Here is an 11261-nt window from a genome sequence, read left to right on the forward strand (position 1 = left end):
TGTTTGTGGTTAGAAAATTTTCACTTCCCTGACTTCGCCCTAGACCCCTCCTCTCTGCTCACTGTCTCTCTCCTTTCTAGTTGCTAATTCTTTCTGCATTGTTCTCCTTTCTCGAAATATCTGCTTCCGCTATTCAAAAATTCACGGCTCAATTCTTGCACAACAACCTTTCTGTCCCTTTCTGTCACCACTGATTCCAGTTATCCCCTCCGGGCCTCGGCGGTCAGTCCCTTTCTCCCTCAAATCTAATCAGGGTTAGGGCTGAACTTCTATTGTTCAGGATGATCAGTCACCGTCCGCTCACAGGTCCTGAAGACACATCCAAGGAATCCCACGTTCTGACACCAAATTGTCGTGGCAAAATTTTTAATCAACTCTCATCATCATAAGAGACAGACTCATTCTCAGGAATAATTCAAAAGAAAGGTTTTATTCTTTGCAAAGAAGGTCAGACATTCATACAGCAACACTGAGTTCCTGCAGAGCGAAACCGACCCAGGAAGAGGGCAGTCCTCCACCTTATATACCTCTGCTGCTTCAAGGTTACAAAGTCTTAGCAGCTGTAAATTTCCACACATAACAAGGAACACTCTCTAACACTCTCACACACATTTAGGACTTATGTGACCCCCTCAGATCATCCTCAGACATTGTCCCCCCACTATATGGCCCAATGACCCTCTCAGGTCATTCTCAGACATCTGTTTTCCCCCCAGGTGTCACCCTTATGAACCCACACAGCAATTGAAAGAAAACACATGCATATATAGGCATACAGAAGCAATGTTCAATGAATTTTTCCACCACATTTCTCTTTCAAGTCTTTCTCATTCCATGGTTGAGAGACCATCACAGTTCTATTCAGCCCAGCCGCTTGAATCATGGGGAAAGCTCTGACATACTCTCCTTTTCCTCCAGTTTCTTCACGTTTAGGCTGTTCGGCTGCAGTGTCACTCTCTGATGAGCTTTAGATCTGGTGCTGACTCCGGCCATGGAGTATTTCATCATTCCGATGACATTGCTGGTGGCAGAGCAGACGGTTTGGATGATGATGATGCTGTTGAAGTTGTGCTTGTCTTTCTAATCCGTTGAGAAACCAGCAGTGAAGGTCCACAAGCCCTCAGACGTCAGTCCCCCCTTCCCTGAAACCTTCTGGGGTTTAGGGTGATCAGCCAACTAACGCCCTCAGGTCCCGGACGATCAGCTGTGGAATCCCATCCTCGTCGCCAAGTTCATCATTGTCTTCTCTTCCGTGTCTGTTGTGGCAGTTTAGTGATATCCGGTTCGCGAACGAATCACTTGAACTGAAACGTTTAAAACAGCTCATGTCTCCAATAAACATTAATGACTTAAGCTGTTCACTTTTTTAATGTGGCTGACACTCCGTCTGAGTTCAAACAAACCAATATCCCGGAGTAATTCATGTACTCAAACAGTACACTGACTGAACTGCTGTGAAGAAAGAACTGAAGATGAACACCGAGCCGAGCCAGATAATGAATCTTTATTCTATAATAAAGATAATAATCTTTATTTTATGTTTTTTTTGTTGTTGTTGTTGTTTTTACGTTGTTTTTATATCCCTATGTGGGTGGTGGGTGGAAAAATGTTTAAAGGAAAGTCGTATACAGAAAATGTGTTAACCTTATAATCGGGGATTTTTCTTTTTTTCTTCTGTATGTTATATAAATGATTTTCTTTTGAAAAAAAATGTAAAAAAAAAAAAAAAAAAAGTTAACAGCGTAAGTCATTTGCGGATTAATGCATATTGGAGACGTAAACCGTTGTAAACGATTCAGTTCAAGTGATTCGTTGGCGAACCGGATATCACTAAACTGTCACAACAGACACGGAAGAAAAGACAATGATGAATAAAGTCGTAAAAGTTTTTGCTATTTTTGCTTCAAAAAAATTCTAACTGACCCTCTGATGTCACATGGACTACTTTGATGATGATTTTATTACCTTTCTGGACATGGACAGTAGACCGTACACACAGCTTCAATGGAGGGACTGAGAGCTCTCGGACAAATCTAAAATATCTTAAACTGTGTTCCGAAGATAAACGGAGGTCTCACTGGTTTGGAATGACATGAGGGTGAGTTATTAATGACATAATTTTGATTATTGGGTGAACAAACCCTTTAAGATATCAGCACAATAACACACTGAGCAAAATATCATCTAATTAATGTTAATGATCAAATCTCAGAAAATATATCAGTATCGCACACTCCTTATATATTTAACGTTTTGTTTAGAAAAATAAGATAAAAGTGAGAAGTGAAACTTTTTTCCTCAAAATATCTGTTTGTTTCCCTGCTGGCTTTCAAAACCAGTTAGACTTCTCTGGTGTGCTGAAGATATGGAACAGTCATTGGGTGTTGGGTTGCTGTAGTTGAAGTCGTTATGGTTGTGTCTTCATGTAAACCCCACCCTTACCAGGATGTGTTTGACTTTCAAATCTCTTCTCTTGAGTACAGACACAAGACCAAGCTGATATGACAATGCGACTCCGTCAGATTTTTTATTTCTTCCTTCTTGGAATGTTTGTTGGCTTATCACTGAGTGGGTATGTATAAACTTTTTTTTAAATATGTAGCTGATTCAGAATATATGAGTTGTGAATCTGTTTATATGCTACCAAGATCACTTTATATGATCAGCTTACCACATGGCTGCACCTTGATGTATGTAGGCATTTAAACAGGGTTAGGAAGGTTACACATTGTAACACAATTTAAATTAATTACTCATGTAGGTCAGGAGTGTCTGCTCACTGTTCTGTAGAGTTTAGCTCCAAGTCCTGTCCAATTAAACAAGTTTGAACTAGCTAACCAATTTACTTGGTGTACAACAAACATCCAGGCAGGTGTGTTGAGGCAAGTTGGAGCTAAACTCTGAAACACAATGGCCATTCAGGACTGAGGACACCTGATCTAAGCACTTTAAAATCATTAAGGCAAGGGTTTGTTTACAGTCATGCTGGTTTTCAGGAAATATCATTCTTCTTCCTTTTCTGATGTTGCCATTTATTAAATCAGGAACAAGAGCTCACAAATGTCACTGGTTCTGTGTGGAAAAATGTTTTCATGAGAGTATTTCAATTCCATGAAATTTGCCACCCCTGGTTTTCAAAGCTCGAGATCAACTTACCTCAAGAGGCTTTTTCACATTACATGTTGAATCCTTTGAAGCTGATAAAAGTTAGATATAAGACTGTCTTAGTCTTACCCATGGCAAAAATCACACACATGGCTTTCTGATTCCCTTTAGATTTTTTTTTATTTTGTCCTGACTAGTTTGTGCACTCTGAAAGTTGCTAATTGAACAGGCTGCCCAGTTGTTTTGTTATTAATTTTTTTTTTAAGGGTGAGAGTCACCAAATGCCTAATTGGTAAAAAAAAAAATCACAAACAATTTAAATTAAATTAAATAAATTACATTAAAATGCAAAGTCATCATTTTGGTAATCTTAATTAGGTGGTTTCAGATGTACTTTAACTTTATTTGATTACCACCCATTTAAAACGCAGTTACTCATATTTCTTATTTTAAATACATAAGGACATTACGTCACGTGTATTCCATTACTCCGTTACATCCTTAACTGAATGAAGGTGTCAGACAACAGGAATTGATATTATTCTGAAAGAGATGATCACACAAACATCCAGTGAGGCTCTCTCTCTCTAAAGAACCTGTGAACCTGCTCCTCAAATGATGATGGTGGAACATTTGAAAGGACATACAGGTGTTGTTCAATGGAAAATCCTGGATGCTTACAAATAACATGACACGTCTGGAATGGAATTCCTGTTGAAATAAGCTGTTTTATTAGCTGAACCAGTCTGAAGCATAATTTATAATAATGTTGTGGTCAGATTTTTTGACTGAATACTAAAATATGTTACTGAAATAGTTAGGCCTCCATAGAGTTTATTTGTTTTTCCCCTTTCGAAAAGATATGCTGACCAACTTTTCTGCATGAGGTTGACAAACAGCATTTTCAGCTCCTCATTTGCTGATGAGGAAAAACACCTGCAATTATTTTAAACCTATTTTTAACTTAAAAACTGAAGTGCGTGAGTGTTGACACATTTCCAAAAGACCTCTGCTTAAAGGATTCTCTTGTCTTCTCTTACAGGCTCATTTACTGGGTAATCACCTCCATTTGGTTTGGGTAAGTAGACTATATTCATACAAGTTCACATGAACATGAAATGTTCAGTTTGAGCCAGCAATAAAAGAATAATTCTTCTTATTAAAACGTCACAATGAAAAGTATTTACAGTAGTGACTTTAAAGACATGAAAGTGTGAGAACTGTGTCAGTTGTGTGAGAGTTGACAGTAGGCCTGTCGCGATAATGAAATAACTGTCTAATCATGAATATTTGATCTAACCATGGTTGGTTCAGAAGCTGTGATTATTGTGCTTTTTATATGGCACAAGGGGGAAGTCATATATCAAACGAAACAGAAGAGCACCAGCTTTTCATGCACTGTATAGCCTATTTCATCTAAAGCTATTCCATATCTTAATGTGAGGGACAGGCTTGTACTTGCATTGTTAAATCATGATAGCCCTAGTTGGCAGCCCTGGTTGATCCACATCAGCTTATCTCAACATTCTTTTTCAGATTGACTATCACAAGCTGGTATGAGTTAGACACACCAAAGCTTGAAGCAGATGGGCTACTGCAGCATAAAACCACCCAGGGCAGGGTTGTCAGGTCTGCTAATCAAAATGAACCCATTTGTGTTTTTGTCTGTCTTCCTCTCTGTTGGGGGGCCCCTTCCATCAAAATAGAATTCTGAGGGGAAATAGCTTTACACCACAGACAAAAAAACAAAACAAAACAACAACAACCCTTGACAACAGTTTATAAGTAGACTAATTGCAACTCTGACTCTGGGTACCACTCCCGTCAGCTAACAACAGGAAATTGATTGTTCGCCGGGAGTTTAAGTGACAGGCGATCTGACCAATCAGAATGTGGATATTATGTGAAACCACTGCTAACCGACGTCTTGCCTGACAGCTATAGAAATCCATGTTAAAATGGGGTAAAAAAGATAGACTGAATTGAAACTTTTTCAATATAACTAAATATAAAAATGTGCAGAGGGTTAAGCTGTACTGTTGTTGGCTGCCACAGTAACGGTAATTAGCTAAAGAAATTCCTTTGAAGTAGTCATTCTGCATAACAAAAAAAATCTTTCATGTTCCCTGTTTGCATGACTTGAAGCCCTTAAGGGGTTTGTTCACTCAATAATCAAAATTATGTCATTAATAACTTACCCTCATGTCGTTCCAAACCATTGAGACCTCTGTTTATCTTCGGAACACAGTTTAAGATATTTTAGATTTAGTCCGAGAGCTCTCAGTCCCTTCATTGAAATTGTGTGCACGGTATACTGTCCATGTCCAGAAAGATAATAAAAACATCATCAAAGTAGACCATGTGACATCAGAGGGTCAGTTAGAATTTTTTGAAGCATCGAAATACATTTTGGTCCAAAAATAACAAAAAATAACGTCTTAATTCAGCATTGTCTTCTCTTCCGTGTCTGTTGTGAGAGAGAGTTTAAAACAAAGCAGTTTGTCATATCTGGTTCGCAAACGAATCATTTGATGTAACCAGATCTTTTTGAACCAGTTCACCAAATTGAACTGAATCGTTTTAAACGGTTTGCGTCTCCAATAACCATTAATCCGCAAATGACTTAAGCTGTTAACTTTTTTAAGGTGGCTGACACTTCCTCTGAGTTAAAACAAACCAATATCTCAGAGTAAAGCCACGTTCAGACTGCAGGATTTTAGCCCAGTGTTTGGCTCGCTTACAGGTTTTGAGAAATCGCAGACAAATACCCGAAATCACAAGCAAATCGGTGCTGGTTCACCCGCGTGACAATCACGCAGTGTGAATGAGCAAAGATGCGATCTGAGAGAATCGCCGACAATTCGCCAATGCCCGTAAGATATTTGTCATGCTAAATATCTGGACTGTTGGCGATTCAAAAGCATGCTGTGTGAAAAGTGTTCTGACTGAACACTACATCGGAGATGACCGACAGCCAGTGAGAGGGCAAGATACAGAGCAGCAGGAGTTCTGGGAGGAGTTATAGACCACAATATCAGCAAGCATGATATAAGAAGACACAATCCTTGTTCCTCGCATCTCCCCAACCATTACCTCCTCTATAATCTTCTTTTGTTTTTCTTGTCTTTGCTGCAAATCAGCGCACAGGCAATTCTTACTGCAAGCTTCTTGCGGGCTACCATTTTTAATAATAATCCCAGTCTCACTAGAGAAGTCTTCCAGTCTCACACACGTGTGTTTGGTTATGAAACGTGGTTTGCATGCCAGACAGAGTTGTCGGCGATTCTTCCTGTTGTAAAGTCATGCAGTGTGAAACCTTCTGTCTCCGATCCATCGTGCACTGTGAACACAGCAGCAACTGAATGCTGGCCAAGATATTCATGCAGTGTGAAAAGAACAGTGACCCGACTATTTTAAATTTACAATCGTGCAGTCTGAACTCGGCTTAATTCATTTGTTCAAACAGTAGACTGACTGAACTGCTGTGAAGAGAGATTTGAAGATGAACACCGAGCTGAGCCAGATAATGAACGAAAGATAAGAACCGTTTCTGTCAGACGCCTCCGATTCGAGAACCGAGGAGCTGATGATACTGTGCATGTGTGATTCAGCATGAACCAGAATGACACACAGAGCGTCTGAACTGATTCTTTTGGTGATTGATTCTGAACTGAATCTGTGCTAATGTTATGAGCCCAGGTAAACCGAAGGCTTGAATCAAGGGCAATCATCACCAATGAAGCCATTACGTCGAGCGCCATAGAACCGGTGAACTGTTGTCTTCAACCGGTTTAATGAATCGAACTGTCAGAAAGAACTACTGGTGATCCGAACACCGATGCAACTGGTTCTTCACTCGTGAACGAGTCAGTCTATTGTTCGTTATCTGGCTCGGTGTTCATCTTCAGTCCTCTCTTCACAGCAGTTCAGTCAGTGTACTGTTTGAGTTAATGAATTACTCCGGGATATTGGTTTGTTTGTTTGAGAGGGAGTGTCAGCCACCTTAAAAAAGTTAACCGCTTAAGTCATTTTAGGATTAATGCTTATTGGAGACGCGAACCGTTTAAAATGATTCAGTTCGATTTGGTGAACTGAATCAAAAAGATCCGGTTTACATCGAATGATTCGTTCGCGAACCGGATATCACAAACTTCTTTGTTTTGAACTCTGTCACAACTGACACGGAAGAGAAGACAATGCTGAATAAAGTCATATTTTTTTGCTATTTTTGGACCAAAATGTATTTTCGATGCTTCAAAAAATTCTAACGGACCCTCTGATGTCACATGGACTACTATGATGATGTTTTTCTTACTTTTCTGGGCATGGACTGTAGACCTACACACAGCTTCAATGGAGGGACTGAGAGCTCTCGGACTAAATTTAAAATATCTTAAACTGTGTTCCGAAGATAAACGAAGGTCTTACGGGTTTGGAATGACATGAGTGTGAGTTATTAATGACATGATTTTGATTATTGGGTGAACTTACCCTTTAAGTTAAAATACTGAGATATTATTGTGTGAAATAATAAAACAATGGTGTGTTCCCCAGTTGAAGTTTGAAAAAATATTTTCAGATGTTTATTCAGATTAATGAGGCTGTAGTTTATTAAAATGTCACAATATAAAAGTTTTAGTCCAACTGAAATTATACCAGTGCAATTATTGTGTACTACAATTATTAGACAGACAGGCAGAAAACACAAGTTCAGCCTCACCCAGCATTTAAGCAAACTGTGCATATGCTCAGTGATGCATGACTTGTAATGCTTCCAAATTTCAACTGACGTGGATGGAGACTATATACCATATACTATGGTAAACCCTGCTGTTCTAGTTCGATTACTGTGAACATGTAAACATTCTATAAGGAGGTCTGTTGAGTTACTTTCATTATTGTGTTTTGGTTTGCAGAAATCATCTAACAGGTAACCTGGGGTAAGAACTCATATAATGCATACACACATAAATGTATTATCTTAAACATACACATACGTTCCTGCAAACACACATAAGGTGCTTTTAAAACATAATTTGCTGTTTTTGATGTGGGGTAATTGAGGAATGCAGTTTGTTGAAAATATATGCCGCTTAAGGAAATTATCTACAGTGTACACATGCTTACATAGAAACACCAGTGTTTAATTGCAATCAGTGAATGATTACATGTGTGTGTTTAATATAGTCGGACAGATGTTGCTTCTGTGACACAATGGTTAGCCCCGATTGTATGGGAGGGAACCTTTGACTCCACAGTGATTGACTCCATCTACAAACAACAAAACATCACCGTAGCGACCACTGTCTTCGCTTTGGGAAAGTAACAAAGTTACATTCTTCTCCGACTCTCAAAATACATCCTTTTCTCTCTGTAGTATTTTGCTCTTTTTTTATTTTTAACTTTTATGTTAATATAGTGTTCTTGAAAGATTTTGTAAATTTAACTAGCAACAAAATTACTAAGGCAAGGCTACTTTACTAATAAAAGAGTCTTTTGTTTATGTTTTGTGTATAGCATTGATTTAATATATAGATATATAAATAGAAAAATGTATATAGATATAGAAAGTTTTTATATGTTATGTATGTATTCTTTTTACTGTTATTTTGATAAATTTACAGTAATGCCTTGCTTAATAAAGGTATTCCTTTATTTAAAAACAGAATTATATCTATCTATCTATCTATCTATATATATATATATATATATATATATATATATATATATATATATAAAATAGATATGTTTAATATCTGTTCCTCTCCTTTTTTCCAGATATACACGTTTTCTCAAAGATTTCCTGGAATCCGCAGAGGAGCATTACTTTGTTGGATTTCGAGTCCATTACTACCTGTTTACAGATCAACCGGAGGAAGTTCCTAATGTAAAACTAGGTCAAGAACGTTACCTGACAGTGAAGAAGCTTCCAAGTATGAACAGATGGCAGGATATCAGTATGAGCAGGATGGGAATACTGGAGAAACTAATAAAGGATGAACTGGCCAGTGAGGCCGACTATATTTTCTGCCTTGACGTTGATACAAAGTTCCATGGCCGCTGGAGTGTGGAGTCTTTGGGTCGTCTCGTAGGTGTGATACATCCTTGGTTCTTTGATGCTCCAAGGTTCATATTCACATATGAGCGTAGACCAGAGTCTCAAGCATATATTCCAGCTGAAGAGGGGGATTATTATTTTACTGGTGCTGCATTCGGTGGCTCACTGGAGGATGTACATCATCTCACCAAAACCTGCCGGGAGCAGATGAACATTGATATTGCAAACTCCATTGAGGCGATATGGCACGAGGAGTCTCACTTGAACAAGTATTTCCTTCATAACAAACCCAGTAAACTGCTTTCACCTGAATATCTGTGGCGGGACATTAGTATGAGTTCAGGCTATGTGAAAATTATTCGCTTCTCTCATGTAGCTAAAAACAATGCTGAAGTTCGGCCAAACTTGTAGCACTATTGTGAAAGTTTATACCCACATCAACATGTTGAGTTTCACAATTTTTTTTTTTTTAATGATTCGTTAGTCTTGGGTCAAACTGGTTTAAACAGCCTTTTTTTGAAGGGGGGGGGGCGACGGGTTTTGTAGATTGCTGATTTGATAAAAAAAAAAACATGATTCAAGCAAGTTATGTTTCCACAGAGACGTCCAGCTGAATGACATTCTACAGTTTTGATTATGAATCCTGATTGTCAAATCCTGTTTTAGGATTTCTTAGTATTACAAGTATGAAAATGAGACCTGTTTCTTGACATCAAGTAAAATGTTTTTTCTCTCTGTTTGGAGAAATTGTTTACTTATTTTAAGCAAACAATTCATTAACTGTTTTATGCTTACTATGCATTTACCTCAAAATACCAAAAACACACACAACTTTTATAATAAACCCAAACAGTAACACCTGTAATAATGTATTTCTTAAGCCATAAATATTAAAACTGTAGCTGCTATTATGGTTGATTTGAGAAAACTTTAAACATGATAAAACTAATTATAATACATGATTCAAATTATATCAAACATTTTATTCAATTTACTGAATTGTGTATACAATATTCCTTATACAAACTGTAATTTTGCTTTTGTCTTATGATGTTTCACATGTGTTGTGTTTGTAATGTTTGCAGTTAAATATATTACCATCTGGTTAGCACTGTAGTCCTGAAACTGTAATGCAACCAGTCACTCCTGCAATTCAATCCTCCTATTTGAACACCTGTACTTCAGTTTGTACATGGATCTTTCAAACCATAATTTAAATATAGATCCGGCTTATCCAGAATTATATATGATTATAACAGCAGTTACACCCTTGATTTCTGCTTTTATTTTGTAGAAACCATGGAAATACCAAAAATGCTTAATATGTTATATGTTTTATTAGCCAAGCAAGCAACTGTTTGGATTAATGTATAGACTGAAAACTCATCTCTGTTATATAGTGCAACACTATATTCTTCTTGTATTCTTGATTTACTGCGAGTGCCATGTTTTACCAATGCTTTAGAGAAAACACTTTTGTCAAGTGGTTAACACCATAATCAGATGTAGTTTTATTTTTAGTAACAGTAATAAAGCATCATACATTACATTTTTAAATCTCTTATTTACACTGTGTCTATGCTCAGTTTGTCATAATGAGAGGATTTGCTAACATGTAGAACAAAAATCTGTTTTGTGGAACAAGTTTTACTGCAGGTTTTAAAAGCAAAAGATTAGTCTGACCCCCCCACACCCACTCTGACTGTCTCACAGCACCGCCATCATCACCCTCCCCCTACTGTGTCTTCAGAAAGCAGACGACAAAGAAGGTCAAAGGCCCAGGTGGTGCCTCTCCAGCCTGCCTTAAAGCTCTTCTTCATCAGACCCCCGGAGCTATGCGAAGTCCCCACCTGCTTCAAATGTATTATGTTCCACCATCATCCCTGTACAGAAGAAACCAAAAATCACAGGACTTAATGAATACAACAGACCTGTTACTTTAACATCTGTGGTCATGAAGTCTTTTGAAAGAATGGTGTTGGCATACTTGAAGGAAATTAATGGATCCTTGCTGGACGCCCTGCATTTTGCATACCAAGCAAACAGGTGGATGATGCATTTCTTTATTTGTAACTTAAACAGTGCTTATCATACAAAT

General features: G+C 37.9%; 1 protein-coding gene across 2 annotated transcripts; it reads left to right on the forward strand.

Moving 5' to 3' along the window:
* The first annotated feature begins 2342 nt into the window (after positions 1-2342).
* Positions 2343-10727, forward strand: LOC113048791 (histo-blood group ABO system transferase-like). Of its 2 annotated transcripts, XM_026210645.1 has the most exons (6): positions 2343-2572; positions 4148-4183; positions 4642-4734; positions 8022-8045; positions 8293-8427; positions 8884-10727. In XM_026210645.1, the coding sequence occupies exons 1-6, from the start codon at positions 2502-2504 to the stop codon at positions 9572-9574; spliced, it is 1050 nt and encodes a 349-aa protein (XP_026066430.1). In that variant the 5' UTR covers positions 2343-2501; the 3' UTR covers positions 9575-10727. The 2 variants fall into 2 exon arrangements, with proteins under 2 accessions (XP_026066430.1, XP_026066432.1); XM_026210647.1 differs by lacking the exon at positions 4642-4734.
* The last annotated feature ends 534 nt before the right edge of the window (positions 10728-11261 follow it).

This window comes from Carassius auratus, chromosome 30 (genome assembly GCF_003368295.1).
Source record: "Carassius auratus strain Wakin chromosome 30, ASM336829v1, whole genome shotgun sequence".
Taxonomy (NCBI): Eukaryota; Metazoa; Chordata; class Actinopteri; order Cypriniformes; family Cyprinidae; genus Carassius; species Carassius auratus.